The sequence below is a fragment of the Zerene cesonia genome, chromosome 9 (assembly GCF_012273895.1).
Source record: "Zerene cesonia ecotype Mississippi chromosome 9, Zerene_cesonia_1.1, whole genome shotgun sequence".
Lineage (NCBI taxonomy): Eukaryota > Metazoa > Arthropoda > Insecta > Lepidoptera > Pieridae > Zerene > Zerene cesonia.
The window spans coordinates 1,640,358-1,666,403 of record NC_052110.1 but is presented as its reverse complement, the minus strand read 5'-3'; the positions used below and the strand labels follow the sequence as shown (position 1 = coordinate 1,666,403).

Genomic DNA, 26,046 nt, shown 5'->3' with positions numbered 1-26,046 from the left:
AGCCCATTGTTAAGGACAGTATGACTCGTTAGTTGTTCTTCTGTAAAGTTATTGATATTTATTGCCCTATATTATGTAGAAAGTGTTTTGTGAACCATGGTAATTGGTAAAATTATGTTATGATGATTTTAATTGTTTCTTAGTCAAATTGAATGAATTAATGGTAGAGTTTGAGTTATTATTTTTTAGTGGAAACTTTGCTGATATGTGTATTGTATATGTCTATAATCTATAAGAATAATTGTATTGTTTGTTTCCCAAAGATAAATAAATAAAAATAAATAAATTATACATACATATTGTTCAAGCAGGTTTAAAGTTAGGTTTCAGGCAGTTTACAGCTTAATTTTATTCTCAGGTCTAATAATTAATAAATGGGATATTTTGGGTAAATGTTATGCTTTAAACGAAGTTTAAATACGATATATGTTTACTACAGATACAAAACTGTATTATAGCATAGAAATAATTTAAAGTATATAATGATTTTAGTACTGATTTAGCGCGTTGATTGAGCGAGATTTGTTGTGTTTTCATAATATATTAAATAACATTATTCTCTATTTTATTTTGGAGGTATAATATGGTTTTCAATTTACCTCTGCCAATGTATAAAAAAACTCATAACCTAACCTTGACTTTGAACAACATGCATCGACATAAAAAACAAATCCATTATCCCTTTATGAAAAAGAGATCACACCACATCTAGCAAACATAATAAAACTGCACAAACACATCATTATCTGTTAAGACCATCATTAAGGCCCATTCACATCGCAGTGAAAAATGAATCCGTTAAGGGCACGATCCAACACCATTTCCTTTTCCTGTACACCGGCATCTATCTTAGTCGGATGTGTCGACACCCTTTTAAATTGATACCTTGGATAACTATTAATTTGTTCTGGTGACTGTCGATTGATCATTACTAGCTAATGATCTGGTTGAAATGTTTTCGCAGTACGTCTCACATTTCGCTCGTATATTTTTGTGATGATGGAATTTTTTTGTCCAGAGCCCAGAGGAATAATAATATACTGGACTTGTTTTCCTGAGGTTCCTTAGGCCAAACGCGTTAGGTCATATTTGTAATATATTTATTAGCTAGAATCAAACTTGATATTTGCAGATAACTCAAAAGCACTAGATTGAGACAAGTTGAATTGCTAAAAAAATCTTATTGTAAGCTATCCTTTAGTAACATACAAAAAAATCTTATTGTAAGCTAATCTTTGGTATATAAGACCGTTTCTTTTTAATGTTACACACCCTATCTATTTACAAAATGACAAAAACTTATGAAATAATCATGAAAGCGCCAAAATATTCTATCACTTAAAGTTTCTCAGATAACACAAAAGATAAGCAGTCGCAATTAGCATCTGACAGTAAATAATTATACTTTAATCTGGCGACATAAATCAGAAGGAATACTTAGCACACGATTAGCATTGAACAAGAGGCAGTTAATCATTGTGGCACGTCCCTCCCACTTGAGAAGCGAATGTTCTAGATGTATCTCGATGTATCTATAGATACGACGAATTTTTGTATTATGCTGATTTGAAAATAACAATATCTCCTACGAATAGTTTAAACTTCCACTCGTTTTAGGCAATTTGAACCTCAATCTGCGTAAAAATGTACCAGTGATCTGAATTTATATACCTTTATAAGAAAAAACGTGACCTTATGACATTTTATAAAGCTTTAATAACATCAACGTCCAATTTCACATTTTCACAAAATATCCGTAATAAATGTGTATACAAAATTGATATTTAATTTAATTTTTTTTTATTTAAGGAATTTTTCCGTTAATTAAACCTAAAATGACTGAATGGAGATATTAAGGAATGTAAAATACACTTATTAGACCATTTATTCAGAAGTAGTTCTTTCATTTTACGAACAACAATTTTCGTATAACCGTGACGACATTGTAACTTCTCAGATCGCAGAATATTCGAATTGTCGAGATAAATAATGAATAAATCTCATTAAAAATGTCAGAAATCAAGCATAAGAAAATTGTTAATTATTTATATAAATAATATCAATATTGCCAATAAAATAAAAGAGAAAATGTTAAAAACTATTGTTGTCAGAAGTGGGATTCGAACCCACGCCCACAGAGTGGACTGCGACCTGAACGCAGCGCCTTAGACCGCTCGGCCATCCTGACTATGTCTAGACAGTTTTAAATACTAATACATTATCTATTAAGTCGATTAGACTTGACAAAGTCAAAGGAAATGGTCCTGGGAATTTCTTCACGTAGATCCCGTTTCCGAGAGATTTCCGGCATAAAAAATATTTTTTGTCCTTTCTTTGGACAAATCTCTGTACCAAATTTAATCTAATCGGTTCAGAAGAACATGAGATTAGAGGCTAGCGCGTTCATCAACCTACGTGCTTTGTAGTTAAGAAAATATAATCCTCCCATAACAAAGGCTAGATAAATAAACAAAAAACATGTCATAGAATCCCAATACTAAATTACCGTTGAAGTTTCCAAAATGTTCTAATAAGCTAACCAGATAGATTAACGGGTTTATTGCAGTTGGTGAGTAAACATTTCTCGCTTCCACCCCATTTCTCGGGACGACTGTTCGTACCTCGCTTTACGAGCTCTGCAAAAATCTGATACTGACAGCGTCCGTGATGCTAGTGTCATTTTGGTTGCGGATAATGTATTTTATATATGAATAATTTATGATCTTTTATGTTTTCAATAATCTCAAACTCAAAAATAAGGTCGAATTCGCAACTCCATGGCTCCACGGTGTATCACCTCTAAACTTTTTTATATAAAAGCGGGTAGCCGGTGGTTCGCCTGATGGTTAGCCACCACCCATGAATATATGCTGTGGCAGGGCTGCTGCAAATGCGTTGCCGGCTTTCACTTGGTGAACAGATTTTTTATTCCTTTTTAAATTCAAAGCTGTCCCATGTGCGTCTAATGCGGTCCTATTTAATTTTGGTCTAGTTCTGACAATTTAAAGGTTATTTGTTGTTTCGTAAAAAATAATTGAATTGTTATAATGTTTTCAAAGGGCAGGCTCATTTTCTCTTTTGAAAGGTGCTATCCGAATCAATCTTGAATGTCATGGTTTATATGGTAGGTAAGATGCAGACAAAATATGAACACTTAATACGATCCTGATATTAAAATATTATCTTCAGCAAAAACGAGCATTAATTCACTCGTTCCATTACATCTTAAATTACAGTATAATATGTTCTAACTATTGTATTTATAGTTCACCTTTTATTTGAACTTAAATAATATCAAATTATTTAACTGGTAAAATTAATGTGTATTTTAAACATATTCATTTAATCATTGGTAAGATCTAATATACACGCCGTACGGAGAATATCTTGCTACCGACGAGTTGTCTTACTCGGACAATTTAAGAAGACAAAGGACAGTAAAATGCTTGATTTCTCACAACACTGCGGCGTACACTGATACATCTAGTGGATATAATGTTGTTTGGAGATTAGAGGAAGAATATCCTGTTCATTTTAGGAAAATGTTGTCAATTTACGCGGTAAAAATAATCTATACAAATATCATAAAGCTGACTAACTAAGGAGTAGGGAGGTTGGCTGGTTGGTAGGAGGAGGTTCCCGATTGGATTGTATTATTTTGTTTGTTATCTCAGAACTTTCGTCAGGGTGAACCGATTTTGACGATTTTTTTTATTTGAATATAAATAATATAATATAATATATTATATTATATTATAATATAAATACTCTGTCAGAGTATAGTGTATATCAGAGTGGAAACAATTATGTTGATTCTTTAATTAGAGCTTTTAATTTTTCCTTATATAACATAAAATATGTATTTTTTAATCGGCGACTGTGTATTCACAGTCTTATTCATACAATTCTCATATAGTGTAGGCTGCATATTGCGAATAACACTTATTGCAAACAAATTTCAAACAATCAGCGCTTACCAGTATTCAATTACATTACGCACACATCGGAATTAGTTTGCTCCGCGCCCATCCACGGGATAATTGCTGTCAAGTGGACCATGGATGGGGTCTGCAACTTTGTATTTGTATACTCGAAATATATGGTCATGGTTGAGCAAAAAGGAAAAACGTCATTTAAATATAAATTGTGCGCATTATACCTTAACAATTGCCATAAGTCATCAGTTGCCCGCTGTGACATAAAAAAATTAAAAAACACGCTAGAAGCGGCAAATTACCTTATAATCAGGATTCCTATCCTAAGGATCTCATTATTTATACTAAAATATCTAATTTTTTTCCACTAAAATATCTAATTATTTTCCACTAAAATATCTAATTATTTTCCACTAAAATGTCTAATTATTAAATTTTTAGTTTTATAGCATTGAAATGCTTTTATAAATCAGAATTTTTTTGAAATAATAGAAAAAAATAGATCACGGGGCGGGATTCGAACCCGCGCTTCTTGCCTAACCGGGATCACGGGTGGCCGAAAGGCTAGGCGTTTCTATTATATACATGCACTATACATGTCTAATTATTTTCAACATATACCACAGTCACTTTCTTGTATTGTGAGGTACAATTTTAAAATGGCACGAAATTCACAAATTTGCAATCAAACGCAAACACAATCACGTCAATTGGCTGAAAACCAACGGAGTTATCGAGTGTTAAACCCAAAAAAGAAACAATCCTATTAAAGCTTTGTGTTGGACCTTAGTGCTCCTCCTTCGAGCTCCTTCGAGCTTCACTCCTTTTCTTTGCCCTTCGTCCATTAACAAAAACGAATATAATGAAAATCCCAAATGAAATGAAAATTTAACAACAGATTAAATCAGCCAGCGTAATAAATTACGCAGAACACAACAGCGGCTTGATGCAAATCACTGGTTATCCATTAGTTGGCTGCTAGGAACAACAATGTGCACTAACGACCTTGTTCTAGATTAATATGTAACTATAGATTAAGTACACAATATTAGTATATGATATATAGAAACATAATACATTAAAAAGTACAAAAGTATTAATGCTATATTTATCTTAAATTTATTTAATTGGTTTAAAAAAAAATGTTTGTATTTTCTTGTGTTTGATTTCACGCGAGTATTGTACATTTAGAAATTAAAAACTTTTTAACGGATTCTAAACGCGATTTATTCATTTTTTTATACGGGGAGACTGACAAAATGTTCGAAACTACGGGTTAATAATACAAAGAATAAATCGCGTTTAAAATCTGTTGAAAAGTTTTTAATTTTTAAAAGAAACGTTTGCTGAAATTCAAGAATTAGAGAAATAACTATGATTTAAGCAAACAATAAGTCATATAATACTTGATAAATATTTTCAAAACTTTCACAATTATGATGACGCTAAGTATTGTGTTTACGAACAACCATTTTCTCTTCATATTTACCAGAAATATATTATATTACAAATAAAGAAACAAGACGATGTGAGAGTGGGACGACAGTCATCATCATCAGCCCATATACGTTCCAGGGTCCAGGAAATAATCCACCACGCTGGCCAAGTGGGTTGGCAGATGTCACATGTCATCGAACTTTTAATTGTTGGACATGCGGGCTTCCTCACGATGTTTGCCTTCACCGTTTTAAGCAGTGGTTGGTGTTATCCACATGTGCAGATAAATTGAAAATCAATTTATTTCCTGCACCCAATCTCGAACACCGACTTATCGATTTTGAAGTGCGAGGTTTTCACCAGTGAGCCACTGCTCTTTTGAGACGACAATAGCTCCGGTAAATTCTCTAACGAAGTTATTTAACAAAGTCATCTTTATGAGATTTGATGATATTATATTTATTTATTATTTATGTCAGAGCGGGCAACCGAGTTTGCGGTACGCCTGGTGGTAAGCGATCACCACCGCCTATGTACATTCGCAGAGGTAAGGCCGCTACAAATATGTTGTCCGATTTTAAGGGGGTAAAAGATAAGGAAAGGACAGGACTAGAAAGAAGGAATTAATTTCGTACATAAATAAATATGACGATTGCGCATTAAATCGTCATTAAAAATATCAAACACACTGTGAATTCACGGTAAAAACATTAACAACAAAAAACGTTATACAGGTAGCTATAACAGAACAGTTTTGAAACTAATTACAACCGTTCAATCAATTCCCATTCCCAACCAGACAGTTCCCACAAAAACGTAGTACGTTTAATATTCAAAGCATATAAGCCTCGAATCCGAGCCTATCGAAATCTATTTTTTCCTCCAGACTAAGGGGATTATTGCCGGCACTTTCCTCTAGTCATCAAACCAATCATTCCCTGATGACGCTGTAAGTGAATTAGGCTTCCATTACCTCCCCCTTTTGTTCTCCCTTTAATTAAAACTAGTGAAACTAGCGTTGATTGGATTCGCCTCTCGTACCGTGATGACGCAGCACGTTTGGCTTGCATGAATATCATTTTTGCTACATTGCTTTTTAATTCATTATTGTGTTCAACTGCCGTCTAAACTTCAACAGTAGTTTATGAAGTGAGATGAGATTCACAAATATCGGTAATCAATTATTGTTTAGCGCTAAAACTATGTTTTGACGATTCAAGAGTACTTAGTAGTAGAAGAAATATACAAATATATAAATACTAGCATTCCGCCCGCGGCTTTGCTCGCGTAGTCACGGGTAAGATAGACTCGGGGGGTTACCGACAAAGTTCCCGTTCCCGTTAGATTTCCGGGATAAAAACTATCCTATGTCCTTTCTCGGGTCTAAAACTATCTCTGTACCAAATTTCAACCTAATCGGTTTAGCCATTCTTGAGTTATAAATAGTGTAACTAACACGACTTTCTTTTATATATATATAGATATAATAGTGTGACCTTAAAAAGTTGAAAGGAAGCAATCGTATTTATAAAATAACATGAAAAACCGGCCATCAAAAATAGCAACGATGAGACCGTTATGTTTAGTTCTATAGAAGTTTGCGTATAAGAAACTTCTTATTTAAACATTGAATATATTATTCGTTGAAAACGACAGAAAATGCGTTAACAAAGCAATAAATTTCATAATTGAATGTTCCAAATAATATAGCTAGCTTCCCCTAAATGAATTGAGGGAGCACCGAACTATGTTTTCAACTATCTGAAAATAAGTGAATTTTTCGCAACGGTACACTGCAATCTTGTTAGTTTCACGTAACTACCTATTAATTACGCCACATACTTCGGTTGAATATTTTTTATTGTTCCTCATGCAAACTTTAATATGCTTACGTTTTGATTTGATATTTTTAACTCGTCTACTGGCTGCCTTTTTACCCGCTACCCGGGTTTGATGCATTTACTCTTTTTTTTTCAGCACCAAGAGACGAAATAAAGAAGAAAACGCTTAATCATCGAACATCATAAAACAAAATTTAAAGTAATTCTGGCGATACAAAACATTTTAATAAATTCGTTGTTTATACAAACTGAAGTGTGTTAGCACTTTCAAAGGATAAAATAAAATTGTTTTCATTTTCCTTCTCTGTGATTAAACTACCAAAAACAGTTCACATTCTGTAATACAATTCCTAATTAAACTTTATTGATACCCTACCCATATAAGGTATCTATAATTTAATGATATTCGTTCAAGTTACTTTGAAAATAGTTTTGTTAACGTGAACACGAAATAAAGTCATCATACTTATTCAAATGGATTGCTTAATGAATATAAAATTTGAATCTATTAACTTAAGGTTCAAAATGCACTATAAATAACTGCTAATTAAGGTAAAATTGAGGGTGTGATTTAAAAAGTAATTGGCTGTATGCAGCATGTTATCATTTAACCATTAGTTATAAATGCAGCTTGTTTTAATGTTTCATTCCATGATGACACCTGTATTGGTTTGTAATTATTTAAGTATCTTTTTAATAACAATAAATAAATAACTGTTTAAGCTGTTATAAAGATTCAAAAGTACTTCTTTAAGAAGTCTAATTGATTGATTAATGTTTAAGTTTAACAATAAACACTATTTAGAATAGTGGGCAGATAAAGACATTTCTTAACTGTTTGATTTTCTTTTGTCCATAACTACACAAATTTATTTTATAAATGTTCTTATGTAATAGAATTGGTTATTTTTATATTTTCGAGTTTAAAGGTCACACAAAAATTCAACCATTATTATTGGTGTTAGTAGACTTTCTTAAAAGTTATTGGACGTCACATACCTGTAATTAAGAAAGAAATTTCTTCAGAAATAAGTTACAAAGTTATTGCTATTCCTTTTATTTAATATTCAATGCAAATAGAACATATGCTGAAATATAGGTATACATATACGTCTAAAAGTTGAATTAAAATAAACCATTTTGAGAAATTCTTCAATAGGCACCTAATTACGCAGTTTCAAGTTACGCTGGTTTCCGATGCAATATTTATGAGTATACATAGATAGAATCACGTAGCAGCCAAGCAGGATGGCACTTGAGTAACCCGATAAATTTTGTGAGACAGTAAGTGGGGACAAGCCGCATTATTGAAGCAAATTGCAAACACCCGCAGGGCTTCGGCTAATGCTAAAAACGTGTTGAAGATATACAGCACTAGAAGTGATCTTCATATTATATGAAAAACGCGATCGTGTTCGCGATCCGCCCCGGTTTCAACTGTGGTACGTTTTTTCCCACCATGAAAACAATTTGCAAAAATTAAAAAACAATGCCGAATTAGTCGAGCGGTTCTCGAGTTTTACGCTTAGCAACACATTTGACGATTTTTTCTCATTTATGTAGACTAGCTGAAGCAAGCCACTTCGTCTGCCCTTTAAAAAAATACAGAATAAAAACTACACAGAAAATATACAAAATTGTAGCGTTATATTATTAGTTAAGATATAAATAGATATAGAATAGATTAGAGCACGATTTTTGTTTCAACATTGCAAAAGAAAAATAGATTTTCCTAAAATGATATTTTAGTCAATAGTAATTAACCATCTATGCTAGGATATGCATCAGCCATATCACTGTCTCGTTTCTAAGGTCATATAAAAGTAAAAATAAATAAATAAAGTCGGTCAAATAAAGTTAAAATTATGGTCATTAGAATAAATAGCCCAGGAACCCAGATACCAAACTGAAACCAAGAAATAAGGTAGACTCACACAAAAATATAAAAAACCTTCAGTTTAAACATTTTTGTTGCCTATATTTTCATATAGTCAATACAGATACTTATTCGCATTTCTTGATATTTACTACTTATTATACTGAAAAGACTGTTATTTACAGGTAAATATAATTCCAAATCCAGCATCTATATGTCCAGGTATCAAGTACTAAACGGCTCATGAAGGCAACATCGTATAATCTGTGGAATGCGACCCCCGTCGCAGTAGACTTGCCACCCTTGAGATTTGAGCTTCAGAAATACGGATGTGAAGAGACTTTTTTTTGGATATAGATTGACTTTTGACAAACTTTTTGGAACAGTGGTTTGCTTGGTCGTGTGCAGGTTCGATTCCAACTGAATAAAATAATTGTTGGTGATAATTTTATAGATATATGTGTGTTAATGTATTTTGTATGATATTATGATGAATTATGTATTTTTACGTAAAAATTATTATTACCATTTTTGTTTTTTCAATTATTTTGCTTTGTTTCCAAGTATGTTTGTATACTTTTTTAATTTAGCAATTTTCACCGCCAGGATTCATGTAATATTATAAGATTATAACTTCCTCCTACAAGATACAGAACCAATGACATCACGTGAATATACGTCAATAGTTTAATCAAAAACCAAGTGGTATACCCATGGTTTCCAGCTATCTCCATGCAATAACGCACCAACTTCCAAAAACTCACGTCCCCATCCCTAATGAAAGTCAAGAATTCATTACCTCATTCCATCCCATAGTCGGACCTTTGATTGGGGAAATAAAAAGCCTAGAGAGTAATACAAGAGGCAGACAAATTGGCTCAATTGTCTTGAGTTATGAGGGCACTTGCAAATGCTTGGATCAGACGCAATCTTCCGTCATTTGGGTGTCCTTGAACGTCTTGACTATGATTATATGCTTCAACACTTACAAGATTATCTGTTTATGAAAATATATAATTTTATCATCTAGTTTCGCCTCGTGGTTTCGCCCGAAAAAACTTCTAGTACATCTGTTATTTAGTTGCTTAGTTCTGTATTAATGGAAGCTTAAGAAGGTATATTTTTAAATGTCTTTATTTACTGCTCCGCACCTTTTGATCCTGATGTTGGGAAGAAGAAACAGGTATAGTTCCTGTCATATTTATAATACTAGGGATTGTATGACTAATATATTGATATCATAAAATTATGATGATATGACGTGATGATAGAATATACATGTCATCTATAACTCTCAACCACTCTTTTTTATTGAAAATTTTCGATATGATATAACGTGATAATTATTTCGTTTAATATTATTATAAATCATGAAATTGAAACTACAGCAGACCATGCATTTATTGTTTAGATGTTTATTGGGAACAAGACGCTCGTCCCGGCTCCGTCCGGATATCAAGATTCCTGTTATATCCCAAGGTAGCATTTAATCGCTATAATAAATATCCTATTACCAAGTCAACTTAAACTCTGTTTGTATACCAAATTTCATCAAAATCCGTTAAGTAGTTGCAGCGTGATTAACGGACAAACATATAAACAAACAAACTTTCACATTTTTAATATTAGTGTGATTATAATCTATTAATATAAGAATACTGTCCTTTTTTATAAGTAACATCTTAAACGACATCCAATGATACCGTTCTTTACCTTAATTAATGAAGTTGTCGCATAACAAAGAATCTAACACAGCCATACAAACAATTTGAATACATAAATACACATACACCGTCATCAGTCTATATATGTTACCACTGCTGGGACACACGCCTTCTATGAGGGTTCAGGCCATAATCCACCAAGCTGATCAAATACGGGTTGGCAGATGTCACATGTCGTCGAACTTTTTGATTTTTGGACATGCCGGTTTCCTCACGATGTTTTCCTTCACCGTTTTAAGCAGTGGTGATGTTATCCACATATGCAGATAGATAAATTGAAAAATCTATTTATTACCTGCACGCTCACCCGGTCTCGAACCCCTACTTATCGATTTTGAAGTCCGAGGTTCTCACCACTGAACCACCACTGCTTACCATACGCCATGTATATATGATACGACCTTATTGAAAGTCATGTGAACAGTTCCTTTTCCCTGTAATACTTGCATTCATATGCATTGTCGCGTAGCCCATCAAACTTGAATACATTATATTTACGATGTTCTGTTCTATCGTAAAACATTTATCGCTAACACAGGATGCTTTATGGTCATTGAATATTATTAAATGCACATAAGTTTCAACCTGGGATTATAGAAATAGGAAGATTTTGAAAAATAGCCTAATAATGTATAGTATTTATTGTTAGCCCTCGCCGTGTGTCTTCTTTTCTCGATGGATATAAATTTAAAAGGCCTTTTATTAAACGTATATTTTTTTTATGAAATTACCCTTTATACAAATAACTAAGATTATAATGTACTGCATAGGATAGGCTAGTCATCATAAAAAAATTAACGAAATTTATTTTTAATTTGCCATTTATTATTCACATGTAATAGGATATAACAATTATGGGCTACAACTGGTTTATAATCGTATAAATTCATATAAAGTGTTACTGAATAAAACTAACAAAACGAAACCAATCATTTAGATTGAATATTCAACTCTGATTCAACAAAAACTAATTTCGTGGTAGGATAAATGACTTACGTGCGTATTACATGCAAAAATCGGAAAAATAAAAACCTGTCTGAAAAATCTCAGATGACACAATAAGAACTCAAAACCTTCAAAAGAATTGTTGGTGTAAGTACATAACATATATCCAAAGAATATCCATTTATATATAAAACAGAAAAAGTGACCAATCTTCCCAATCTATTGAAATTCATCAACACACTCAATACTTAATTCACACACTTCAAAACCACTAAAGTAGTGAAGTTCTGCTTTACTCTATTCTCGACCTTTACACCATTATCTTAAAGTGCTATTTCGAAGTAAGCTATCGTCTCGTAAAATACGCAAAATTGACTCGGAAAGCTATAAATATTGAGGCAAAGGGTTTGTTAAAGGGTCATTTGAGTGGCCGCTTGGTTGACCGCCGCTGGTCAGGACATTCCGACATACATAATTCAGGTGGCGTATGTTTTGAATTTTTTATGTGGTTTCCTTCTTGTTTTGTATGTATGTAATTGTATTCATATCTACATTATATAAGTACTTTTCTATTTTATCAACATTTGGTTGAGTTTAGTTTAAAGTGAGGATGGCGTTAGGAGGTGTATATATAGAATGAATTGTAGTTGTATGTGTCGCCTTTATAAGTACTAGCTGACCCGGCGAACTTCGCAATGACCTTTTTCTGAAAGAATCCATATTTTTTATCTTTTAAACCTTCTCTGAACTATTATGAATGCATCAAAACCAAAATTATCAAAATCGGCCCAGCCATTCTCGAGTTTTAGCGAGAGTAACGAACAGCAATTGATTTTTATATATAAGAAGATTAACCACCCGCCCCGCCTATTTCTATGTAGTTTTAAATAAACTGAACCTAACCTAACCCTTCATAGATCGATTTAAAAATTTTATGGATTACCATCGATGGATTATATAATCTATCGATGACTAAGTGTTAAATTCTAAGTAGTATGTCACGGATCACAATTTATCGACAATTTCACGGTGAAATCTATATCCTAACTAGTATTTTCTTGTTTTTTATTTTACGCGAGTATAATACATTTAGAAATTAAAAACTTTTTAACGGATTTTAAACGCGATTTTGAAAACATCGGGTTAATAATATAATGAATAAATCGCGTTTAAAATCCGTTAAAAAGTTTTTAATTTCTAAATATATCCTACCTATCCAATACTACACCCACACAACGACAGTACAATAAATGTAAATAACAACACAATATATAATAAAACGTACATGATTAGTTAATGTCTCACTCAATTAAGTAGAAAAAACGCTTCAATTTTTCAATTTTCCATCCAATCAGACGTAACGAGGTCAAAGAAAAAACACTCGCATTAAGTTTGCGCACATTTGTCCGTCTGTCAGTCCAATAAATAAAGTAGGAAAAACTACGTCCCGTCTGCTCTCTATCTGGTCTCATCAGTGTATCGGTGGAGACAGTGACTAAAACTGGATTTATATGGAGCTGTTATATGGAAAACATTTGACAAAGAGAAGAAAGATGCTTCCTGTATCAAGAAAATTTATTAAGAATTTTCTTAATACAGGAAGAAATAATTGTATCAAACTATAAAAAACACGTAGAAATTAAAGAAGTTTAACTGATTCTACGCAATTTATTTATTATAATATTTAATCCACATAATAAACGCATTTAAAGCACTAGATTGAGTAAAGTAAAACTAAAAAAAATCGTTGAATATTAAGTGAACGCTTATTAGTCGAGTGCTTTTGAAGATTCTATGGTATTTATCACTATATTAACCCTTAATTTTTCACTCACTTTTATATGCAATAACCTATCATTGCATCAAAAAGTAAACACATTATATAGTTTTATCCACTCTATATAGTTCCTTATTTCTTAAAACATTGACCGTAAAGGTTCAGGATCATTACTCCTTGCCCTCATTGGCTTTATTTATTTGCTGACGGTAATTCGGACGCGTAAGAGAAATCTCCATTTAACCGCTGTAAGGTCAGTGTCCTAATGACATTATTTATGTTATCTGTTGTTTTAATTCAGGATACGTATTTTTCGATTTATTGAGTAAAAGATTTCACTTATAGATTCTGATCGTAGAGGTCCACTCTGCGAGCTTTCAATTTAAATAAACTAGCTTACTTGTAGCTTTTGCCCGCGACTTCGCACGTTTTACATTCGGAGTAACTTAACCGATGTTATTATACACATAAACTTTCCTCTTGTATCACTCTTATCTATTAAAAACCCCATCAAAATCCGTTGGGTAGTTTTAAAGATTTAAGCATACATAGGAATAGGGACAGTAAAAACGACTTTGTTTTATACTGTGTAGTGATATTATATATTTACTGATTCAAATCTGATTTACTGCTTCCATAAGAAGTCTAATTTAATAAATAGATGTTTGAGTTTGATATTTTTGATGGTTAAAATAAGTTTAACAAATTGAACAAACAACATCAGAACAGGAATCCTCATTTGATATTAGATAAATCAGATTTTCTGTTAATTTCGTAACCAAAATGCAGCAACATACACAATCTTATTCGTTTAAATCTATTGAAATATTTAACAAAGAAGTGTCTTCTGTAAACTGTTCTAAAAAGCGTGCATACGAACTAGTTTTTCACCCAATACCGAGCTATTACCACTGCCCATGAGCCTTCACAAGAACCCTTGAGATGGTGCCGGCATTTAAGGAAGAGGTAGATAGAGTAGGTAAGGGAGGACACACTACATATATCGTAAATGCCAAATAGGTAACCTTTTATATATAATTAATAAAAAACAAAGTAACACTGAAATATTTCTAATGAATAAGCGCAGTCGTAAAAACTTAATGAAATCTGCACAATGCAAACACATTAAAGTCCGACGCTTCGCGGAAGAGACAAGTTTTTTTACGATTGCATAAAGCGAGACAGTTTTTCATTTACACGGCTTTAGCGATCATAAAGTATAATTAAAATATTTTATTCTAGTGATATCTCGGTTTATGGTTTAATGTTTAGATATTTAAATAAAGATTTAAGTGGGATTTCGTGTTTGTCCTGTTGGGACTTGAAAATATAAATTAAACAGAATTTTTAAGTTTATTTATAACGTGCTGTGTTATTACATAACTGGTTCAAATCTTAAGACATCCTTTTGTTCGTTTGTATAAACTATTTTATAAAAACCATATTTATATTATTCTTACGTTTTTACTTACATTCAATTAAACTAACTAGATATTTAAAATAGTTTCAGCAAATAAATAATAAAATTCGAAGCCAGCAGGCCCCCAATTATGTTTTTATTTATTACATTTGCACTCGAAAGAGGTCCAACAAAGGAGACTGTATATCATTTACTTTTAAACTCCGACCCAGTTCCCTCGGGAAGGCGATCGTTTGTCACCGGCGACGCGTGTTTAATTGGAGACATCCTGGCAATCTTAAATTCTAATCGAGTTTCTGTTTTATTGCAACCATCTTTTCATATTTAGTTGTACATCATTTGCATGGCTAAGAAAAAAAAATTGTACATAGGTAGTGTTGTGTATTGTTCTTTCAATAAAATGTTGTGTTATAAAGGTGAATGTTCAATTGTCTATCTGGTATTTCACGGTCGATGCGTTGATTAAATTCGGAGTAATTGTAATAAAAATATAGAACGTACTCTGATAAGGGACGAAGGTTTTTCTTATCTCGAGAAAAATAGTTTAAGGTAAAATAAGGATAGAAACTATTATATATTTTGTTGTATTTAATAAAAGAAGAATAAAGAAATTACCCGTTCATAAATATATAAGTAAAGTAAATAGACAGAAAAATGACCTATGTATTTTAAGTGCATAATGACATGAACATATGATACTAAGGATTGAAAAAATTTTGTAACCTAATGAGATTAAATCGCGTTCGTAACCTTCATTTATTTATTTCAATAACGTACAATTATAATTTAGTGAACATTTTATCGAAGTAATTGGCATCCTAACTCAATAACTTTCAGTAAAATACATAAGCATGTTAGTTATTTAAGAAGCAGCACCAATGCAACGAAGCTAATCTACATAGTATAAAACAAAGTCCTATGTCCCTATGTATGATTAAATCTTAAAAACTACGCAACGGATTTTGATAGTTTTTTTTTAATAGATAGAGCGATCAAGGGGAATGTGTATGTGTATAATAATATCTATTAAACTATTCCGAAATAACGCGTGCGAAGCCGCAGGTAAAAGCTGGTGAATAAACAAATACATAAACCCTTTCCACTCTGCCTCACAATATTATCACATCTTAAAACCACTCCTCAACTAACAAACCGATACCATCTTCAAAGGTGAATAATTCGCGCGAAAGATCCAAATTAATACTATAATTAGACCTGACAACTGCATACTTCGTTTCACACCTGGGTAACTCTTTTGAGGGCAACCTCTTAAGGATTGAATTTTTAATCGACTTTTTAAAGGGTAATTATTTTGTAAAGGAGTTCCGTTTGCTGCTTTTTTGTGTTGTTGGAAATATTTTGGTTCTTTGATTATTTGAGCGTTTATTGTATAACATGTTTTTGAACTGATCTTTATCTTTTTTATATTTAACTAATTGATTTCGATTCTAATTCACATTAAATATACGTCATATTTTTAAACAAAGCATATACATATTATAGTAAAAACATAGTAGAGTAGTTTGCTCATTCACTAATTGTGGCGAAGGGTGTGCGAGTGATAATGCACCAGTCATTTGTTCACAAGCCATTTGCAAATCTCTAGAGAATTGCTTGCATACGAACTTATAACTTATTTGAAGAACTACGTAGGAATCCGTGGCTTGCTTCGTGTTTGAAATATTATTATTCGTGTTATGTCCTATAGATTTTCTATAGATATGTTATTTAGACATTACTAACGGACTATAAAAATTTATGCATTTCTTTAGATTAACATGCATAGTGTACAATAACCAAATTAGTCTTCTAATTAATCCAAATTAATTTGACTACTGAAAATATGTATAAACAAACAAAAGTGGTCCGTACCACTATTGTTTGAAGATTCAGTTTAAATTATATAGATTCAATAAAATATAACGTATATTTTCAATAAGAAACGAAATCATGACCACAATAATTCTTTGAAAATATAACAAGCGAAACTCTAATAACAATAAATCGGATGCAGCTTTCACGTTCCATAAAAACAACCATTAGAAGTGTTATGTCAAAAAATGCACATTTCCCGCGCTTTCCGCTGAAACGTAAAACTGGGCGCGCCTTGATACACCGATTGCATTCATCACGTTTGTAGCGAGTTACGGTGTAGGGTTACCAGTAACATTTAATATGATTATTGCATGTTTTATAGTAACGTATGATTTAAAACCGTTTTTTTTATGTGCATTTTAAATATATTTGAAGCACTTTATTATAACTTACGGTGGTTCATACGTATATTATCAATTCATATAGTATGAATTTCGGTTATAAATTAATAATAAATAGTTTAAAATCACAATAAATGTTATTTATTACAACACTTTATACAACATATTTTGAATACATGAGACATAGCTTTCCTTGTTTTTTGTAATGAGGAAGTGGCCGTGGAGTTATCATGGATTTCTAAAATCTCACTCTGTTCTGTCGAGCTTTCGTGAAGGGACCACGGGTGCTTATCAAAATTCGTCCGCGACCCCCTCACCTGCACTTATATATATAACCTCTATATAACCATATATTAGGCTATATAACCTCAGGTACTACTTTAAAACCGCGGGGCATAGCTAGTCTAACATTTGCACCAAATATTACTTTTCGTAATTCTAAAGGCCACTCCACTAAACTTCAATAATTTCAAACTCTTTAGTAGAAACATCATTTTTTATAATGTTACAAAGTACTTCCAAAAATTAACGAAATTTCTCAAAGTACCGCCTCGTCTGGTCACAGTACAGCAACATGACGTACAGCGGATGTGGTATAACTGATGAACCGTTTATTATAACAAGTGACGTTGCATACACTGGGGGAATTTAGCGATTTGTATGGTTTAGGTGTGCCGCCGCACCTTCGCAGTATGCATTAAGCTTGCGAAATGCAGTTTATATTGATTGCTACTGTTTTCGTGATATTAATGAAGCAATTTTGTTTTGACATGCATGCTTTTAGGGGATTAAGTTACTGGGGATATTTAACAGTTACATGAAACAGTGAATTTATATTAATTTGAAAATCTAAGCTGATATTATGAAAGAGGAAACTGAATAACTGAAAAATCTACTAGACCGATTTCATTTTTTTTTTTTGTACCAGACAGTTACATTTTCACTGTATGATGTAGTTTATATTATATGTACCACGGCTCACGTGTAAAGCCAGAAAATTTGCCTATATGTTATTCCAGTTGTCCAGCTGTTTACGTACAAAATTTCATTGCAATCGGTTGAATAGTTTGTTTTGAAAGAGCTACAGACACAAAAACTTTCGCATTTATAATATTATGGTAGGAATTAGTAGGATTAAGTTAAATATAACGCAACTTGAAAAAACAGTTTGTAGAAAATATGAAAAATATATCTATCTATTATTATTTACAATGCCATACACCATAGCGCAATCTTTCTAGACTATATCAAACAAAAATTATCACACACTCGCTTTATTCATAGACTAGAATTCGTGCCAACACAACCATCACATTTCATACTCCTTCATATCTGCTTACATCGTGCCTCATAAGATAATACAGTTTCCCAAAAATAATAGAATAAACCCGTAATACAGTAGTAACACGTTTGTCTGTCACATTTAACGACTATGTGTAGATACTTGAAGCGTGGCAATCACGAATCGGAAGACGTTTATTGAAATCTCAGTTAAGTGCAAAGAGTAGTGGATTATAGAGCATAAATTCTCAATTAAATTACGCAATATGAGAAATTTTGAAAGAATAGAAAATATTTGATCACGAGGCGGGGTTCGAACCCGCGTTTTTTGCCTAACCGTAGCAACGCCTAGCCTCTCGGCCGTTAGATTTTTGAGTTGTAAGGCCTATATTATAAATTTAGTGTTTTTTGTCTTTTTATTTTACATTATAAACAATAACGGCTCATACATATTATGTATATTGTAACATAAAATTGTTTATACTGAATATTAACTACGTATAATGGCATTTTTTAAATATGTATTTTAGGACATGTAATGTTTCATATTTTTTTAGCTTCCTTGGTAAATAACAAAAGATTACGTTACATTGTATTCACAATTAGTTCTAGAGAATCACATTTTTAAGTTAGAGTATTGCAGGGTGTTTTAAATTTAATATCAAAGGTATTTTCCTCTATTCATAGCTACTCTGTGTGTCAAGATGATTGTCACAGATAAGTTGAGAGGGCGAAAGTTCGTAAAGTTTTACGATCGGCATCCGATAGCAGTCTGTAATACATACCGTAATATGGAGGGCTCTCACATGCCGAACTATTGCGTCTTGATTGAATTATACTGATTGTCAGCAAAACCGTTTCATTTTGGTGGTTGCGGATTTTTATTGGAATTTTTTGGAGCCTTGGATGTGTTTCGTTGAAGAAATATGGTGTTTACGTATATTTGAAGTTTTATATTATTTCAATTGAGATGAGTCTGATATATGTTTATTTTTACCCTCCCACTTGTAGTTGATTAAATACTTGATGTTGATGTTGACGAGATGTTGGCCTGTTCTCAGACCTACCCGATATGCACACAAAATTTCATGAGAATCGGTCTAGCCGTTTCGGGCGAGTATGGTAACTAAGATTGCGACACGGTAATTTTATCTATATAGAGATGAATTTATTATATACGTTTGGAACAGATGCTTTGTTACTGCCAATAATAGGTCGTATCTCAAACTATCCTGATTATAAAGATTGTTGGTATACAAATTTTATACTTCTAAAAGTATAATTGAGAAAAAATGGTCTTAATGGCATTCTACAAAATCCAAAAGGGTTATCCTTTTAATGAGTGCAGCTTAATGAGCCTGAAACTCTCAACTGAACGATATTTATTTATAAAACGGTAACAACTCGTGAAAGGGTATGATTAATTACTGGTTTTTTGGTATTAATATCGTAAAATATTAATAAATGTTAATTGAGTATGAAATTGACGTTACAGTCAGTAAAAGGGTAAGTTTCTGATTAAAAATATGTATAAAATAAAATTATTGCTTCTTATGAGACTTTTTGCTATTAACAGAGTAGACCGGCTGGGTCATTCGCGTGGTACCCGGGAAAAAAGTAGTCTATGAACTAATCCAGACTATTATCTGTCTCTATACCACATTTCATACGGATACTATAAGCTGTTTTCAAATGAAAGGGTACAATCATCATCATACTTACAAACTTTCGCGTTTATAATCCTACTAGGATTTCACTTATTTGTTTTAATTGAATATTTATGTAATTACCTTTCACAGAAAAATCGTAAAATAAGTGTTATGTCAACGGCTATTTACTTTCGGAATAAAATATATATTACGCAACTAAAATAATCTTACAATACTATTTCATAACATTCCTTAAATCAGAAGCTGAATGCAACAATGAATACTCTTCATCAAATTTACAGCAAAATTTTTGATATAAAGAACTTACTTCCGAATTTATTATAATTTCATTCAACGCTAATAAACTCTCGATTCGAATTTCATATTAAAATTCAAAGGGAGATTTCTGAATGAAGATTTTCATAGGATACATTAAAATCTGTTTTCTTCGGCATCACTTTGAGGTTGGCTACAACCATGAGCTGTAGCGATTATCCACAAACAGCCTTGAAAGGAGAATCCGGGTTACCTATGACGATACATACATTTTTGAATAAACAATTAATAGAACAGTTTCATCAAAGCTTTATAACCATCTGAGGACAAATTTCTGGATATATGAAGGAACTAGCTGCGCCCCGCGTTTGCACCCGCGTAAGTTCGTATCCCGTAGGAATATCGGGATAAAAAGTTGCCTATATGTTATCACAGTTGTCTAACTGTCTACGTACCAAATTTTATTGCAATTAGTTCAGTAGTTTTTGCGTGAAAGAGTAACAAACATCCTTACAAACTTAATATTTATTTTTTTATAATATTAGTAGGATTAGCAGGATGTATTGACTGTGTAAAATGCTATTTCAGATGAAAAGCAAACTTTAACCTATTAAATATTGTTTTGTTATAAAAAAATTAATTAATTTTCTACAAACGCTTTACGCTTTTCCTTGAAACCAATCAACCTGTCCGCTGGGATGGCAATAACAAGTCCATAAACCGTTTTTACTGCCTTTGTTCAAGTAAATGTATGTAGGTTTCTTTTTAAACAATGACCGTATTTTAAGACGGATGTTGAAGACAGCAGAAGACAGATAATGGAAAATATTTTAAGGAAAATTTGTGTTCCCTTGAGTATCGAGTGATTCACTTATGTTTAATTTAGAGTGAAATGTATTTAAGAAGCTAACAGACTGCAAAACCTTATATAAACTTGTTTTATGGTTTGTTCAGATTATTTTATTGCTGAAATTTCAAATTTGTTTATTGCAGTATTGTACAAGAAACTGTTTTATGTATTAAAAAAGGAAAACATGTATTTAGTTTCTTACCGATTCTTCTCAGTAGAAGAGACATTCCGAGACATTTCGGTGGTGGTTTTTAAAAATACTTTTTATAAATACTCGAAAAAGTATACATGAATAATAAAGATTTTGAGTTGAATTTTTTTGTTAGTTCTACGAACAGTACAAATTTATTTGTGATTCCTTAATGATTTTGCAGCTAATTGAAAAAAAAAATTGTACTAAAATAATTAATGAATACCGTATTGTAAAGAGTCTACATTAATAGCTGAAAGAAAATGTATGTATTTTAAAACCACGATTAAAATGATGGCTTTTATAACTCTAATATCTTATTGTGTATTTGAAAGAGGAATGTTTATACATTCATGTGCTTTACCATAACCAGTAATGTGTAAACCTAACAACTTCTGTAAATTTGAACATTAGTATTGTGAAGTTCATTTAGCGTAATAACAAGGTCGTTCCGCCTACACAAAAATGTTGTTTCTGAATAATGTGTTATGTTACTGTGTAGTAATCTGTGGTAAAACGGTACTCTAGACGTCTCGTGTTTGCGCTATTAAGCCATTATCCTATTTGTGAATCGACCTCATCTAATTTTGTGCTAAATTTATAATGTCCTTATAAAGTTCAGAGCGCTCATGCTATGCTCCAAACATCGCTTTAGCGCACTGTGTGCTTTTAAATCATATTCTATGGTATATTCCATGTTTGCGTTTTCCAAATTTGGTTTATTTTTTTTATATCAGCAATGGTGGGTCGCCTGATGGTAAGTGCTACCACCGCCCATGAACATTTGGAGAGGCATAAGGTCAATTTCAGATCTCTGCAAACGGATTGCCGAATTTAAAATGGAAAGAGAAAGCTTTTCGAAAAAGTATATTTACAGACAAATACAATCTGAGTCTTGTATCATACAACACATACTTTGCATGACAACTTGAAATTTATTTAATAAATTAACCCACTAAACAAACACCATCTACCGTCTCGTCTGAACCATCCTTAATCCCACCAAATTAAACCACTCAAGCACTCGTATCTAGTCAGGTTTACATTAATTCAGTACCTTATCACGATGTATCGTGTAAGCACACTTTTCTTTGTGTTTTTTCCTTTACTACGAGCAGAACATGAGTTTTGTGACGGGTTTAAAACTGATTTTGATATAAAGAAGGCCATCGGACCCTGGCACGTAGTCGCTGTTATACCGGACACGAATTTTTCTAGAAAACTCGATACAAATTTCTCGTGCTATCAAGTTGACTTCAGCGAGGTTGATGAGGTATCCCATTTGTCTTTTACATTGTAGGAATATATGCAATATGTAACCGTTCGCCTTATTACTGGTCGAAATTTTCTAAATCATACGTACAGTATTTATTACAAACATACAAATATTCAATAAATAACATATAGGCAACTTTTTATACCGACATTCTTACGGTATACAGACCTACACAGGTGAAACCGCGGGGCGCAGCTAGTATTATATATATGTACGAGTACTTATTATAAGAAATTGTTTTAACAGGCTGGTCTTAAATGGATGTTAAAGCAACGCTTCGGCAAACCAGCTGATGACATGATCGATAAAGTCCCAGGGGAGGTGATCCGGCTCCGATACCATACGGACGAACCTTTCGATATATGGTCCAAGGCGATACCTGGTGTGAAGGGATGTTACAAGCAACTACTCGATTTAAGCAGCAACGAGAAGGATATACGTAAGTGGATATTTGTAGTTTACGCTCTGTGTAAATCCTATCTCTTTTTTGCTAGACGGACTTAAGCATGTTGCAAATTTTATCGAAACAAATCCTACTAATATTATAAATGCGAAAGTTTGTAAGGATGTGTGTTTGTTTCTCTTTCACGCGAAAACTACTGAACCAATTGCAATGAAATTTGTTACGTAGATAGCTGGACAACTGGAATAACATATAGGCAACTTTTTGATCCGAATCTCTTACGGGGTACGGACTTGCGCAGGTGAAAACGCGGGGCGCAGCTAGTAAATTATAAATCCTGGTGCGTTCCTTTGGAGATCCCAGGATCCCTGCTTTTGTTCTTTGAGTTTGGCCGCCGAGGAGGTTTTAGTGGGTAGAAATCCCACATGCTCTACTTTTCCCCCAAAGCTAGAGCATCTATGGAAGATTTCCTCCTCGTTAAAAAAAAAAAAAAAAACCTAGTAAATTATAAAGGGGTTAAATAGATAGTTAGACTTAGAAATATCATTATTTTTTCAATTATGTAAAAACAAACGTATGCTGCCGACATGATTCGTACCCACGTTAGTATACGTTACAGAGAAAGATTCTGTGACAGTAGCTTTCAGTGCCGACTGTTATAGTATGACTTGTGGCTTAAACAAAAAGCGTGGTTGTTAAATAATAATATATTATAATAGTTTAAAAAAACTAAAAAACACGCTTTTATCATATTTTGCAAATTGAAAAATGGAATAATTTTATCAAATTAGTGTATTGTCATCGATCCTCAATAAATCTACAAAGTTTGAACGAAATCTAGCCGTTTAAAGTGGGTCAAAATCGCGCCCAAAGAAGTCGGTTACAAACAAACATACAGGTGAAGCTAATAAAAAGCGTGTAAAAACAAATATTGACATAGATGATGAAATACATATATTTTGATATCTATAGGTATCTTGTTTAAAGCTTTAAGTACCTATAATACATAAACAAACACAATCAATTCTCGGTAGTGATGTTCCTTTTTTATATTTCGTTTTATTTTTTAAGATCACTCAAAGACTTTAGACTCGCCGACGCTATTGCATCTGTTAGAAACGGAAAATGCAGTGTTTTTACTGCAAGTTCTTTGGGGAAGAATATCAGCAATCATATATAAGAGGGAATTGGTAAGCAATGAATAAAATTAGTAAAATATATAATACTTTTAAATATATTGAGAAAAATGTAATCGCCACGGATTTGAGCTGATTTAATTGATATAAAATGTGTTTTAGATATTCTCCTATCCTATCCTATCCTAATAATATTATAAATGCGAAAGTTTGAATGAATGTATGTGTATGTACATCTCTTTCACGCAAAAACTACTTAACCGTTTGCAATAAAGTTTGGAACGTAGATAGCTGGACAACTGAATAACACATAGGCAACTTTTTATCCGGACATTCCTACGGGAAACAGACTTACGCGGGTAAAACCGCAGGGGGCAACTAGTCGTGTATATATCGCAGATTAAGGCATTTAAACTAAGCATTTTTGTAAATTAACCAACACATTAATTTTTTATACAAGAAATAATTAAAAACATTAATATACGCATGCCATTTATATATCTAGGACAATTTTTACACATGCTGCATCGATGGAATTTCATAAAAGCCATCTATCCTTATTTATTGACTGGCTGTGTGAAAAGGACAGAGCTAACGTAAATCCTATACAATGTACGTAATTATTATTCATATTACAGGACGTCTATAAGGAGCAACTGCGACCTGCTTACGAATTTCTTTCGATGTACAGAAGGAATATTGAGGAACCGAAGCTTTGTAATGCAGAGTTATTGACTCCTAGTCCGAAACAACAGACTAACTACACCATGCTTACGAAAGTTTTACATTAATACTACTTTATGTATAAGAATTCCATTATGTTTCTAATTAGTAACTAATCGCATATTCTACAATAAGAGTTAGCTTAATTGCTTTGTCTTATATGATGTTATTTAAATTAGACTATGGTCACATAACTTTAAAAAATATAGTGTGTGATAAAAGATAAATGTTTAATTTATCATATTTATTGCGATTACCTATCTATGTCTTGACTAAAGCGTTCCAATAAGGGATTATTAAAGTGCTATTGAGTTTGTTACAATGAAAAATTTGTACAAAGGAATTTTAATAGAAAAAATAACATTAATACATTTTGTTTAACATGAATTATCCTACAAATAATCGTTCACTTGAGGATAAAATTAATTCTGTATGAACGACTAATCGCTTGATTTAAAGCGTCTTTACTTTAAAGTGTTATTTACGGTTCTGATCAAGGTGGTTACAAATTGGTGTCTCGCACGAAACCATATCACGATATATGCTGAGGTGAATGTATTTAATTGAAAATTAAATTGAACTACGGAAAATTCAGTTTAAAATGAACAGTGGTTAACCAGTAATAAAATTAAGCTATATAATATTAAAAAGATAATTAAATTCTCAAAGTTGGGATAATTTCGAGAAAGTATAATTGTATTTTTTGTTAGTGACTCCTGCAATGATAGTCATTCTCATACCTTGATAAGATATCAAGGTATAATATAAAATAATTTTTAAGTGTACGCATATTAAGTTCGATTCATAGTGGATGTTACCGCAGTGTATTCCTTGGTTTTAAAATTCTAAAACTTAAAAACCTTTACAACAATATAATGCATTTGTCCAATACTTCACATACTTAGCATAATACAATGTGTGTATATTCCTATATCCATTAGTCATATTAGCATATTATTGTATTGAATTGTTACATACTGGATAATAAATGATAATTTAAACTATAGTAAACTGTTATAATATATGACAATATATAGACAAACATATTGACGAATTGACAGACGGACATCAGGTGTGTGTCCCGCTGTGTG

The 26,046-nt window shown here is 32.3% G+C and overlaps 1 protein-coding gene and 1 non-coding gene across 2 annotated transcripts; one reads left to right on the top strand and one right to left on the bottom strand.

The window, feature by feature from the left end:
* Positions 1 to 2,105: 2,105 nt before the first annotated feature.
* Positions 2,106 to 2,188, bottom strand: Trnal-cag. The gene has a single exon. It is a non-coding gene; the product is annotated as a tRNA-Leu (tRNA).
* Positions 2,189 to 22,479: 20,291 nt separating this feature from the next.
* On the top strand, positions 22,480 to 25,136 carry LOC119829027. Its single transcript, XM_038351385.1, has 4 exons — positions 22,480 to 22,690; positions 22,940 to 23,132; positions 24,168 to 24,286; positions 24,871 to 25,136. The coding sequence occupies exons 1-4, from the start codon at positions 22,484 to 22,486 to the stop codon at positions 25,021 to 25,023; spliced, it is 672 nt and encodes a 223-aa protein (XP_038207313.1). The 5' UTR covers positions 22,480 to 22,483; the 3' UTR covers positions 25,024 to 25,136.
* The last annotated feature ends 910 nt before the right edge of the window (positions 25,137 to 26,046 follow it).

Bases quoted from the DNA above. Each gene is read 5' to 3' on its own strand.
- LOC119829027 (XM_038351385.1), top strand. From the start codon at position 22,484: ATGTATCGTGTAAGCACACTTTTCTTTGTGTTTTTTCCTTTACTACGA. The intron at 22,691-22,939 runs GTATCCCATTTG...TTGTTTTAACAG, and splicing joins ACTTCAGCGAGGTTGATGAG to GCTGGTCTTAAATGGATGTT. The intron at 23,133-24,167 runs GTAAGTGGATAT...TTATTTTTTAAG, and splicing joins CAGCAACGAGAAGGATATAC to ATCACTCAAAGACTTTAGAC.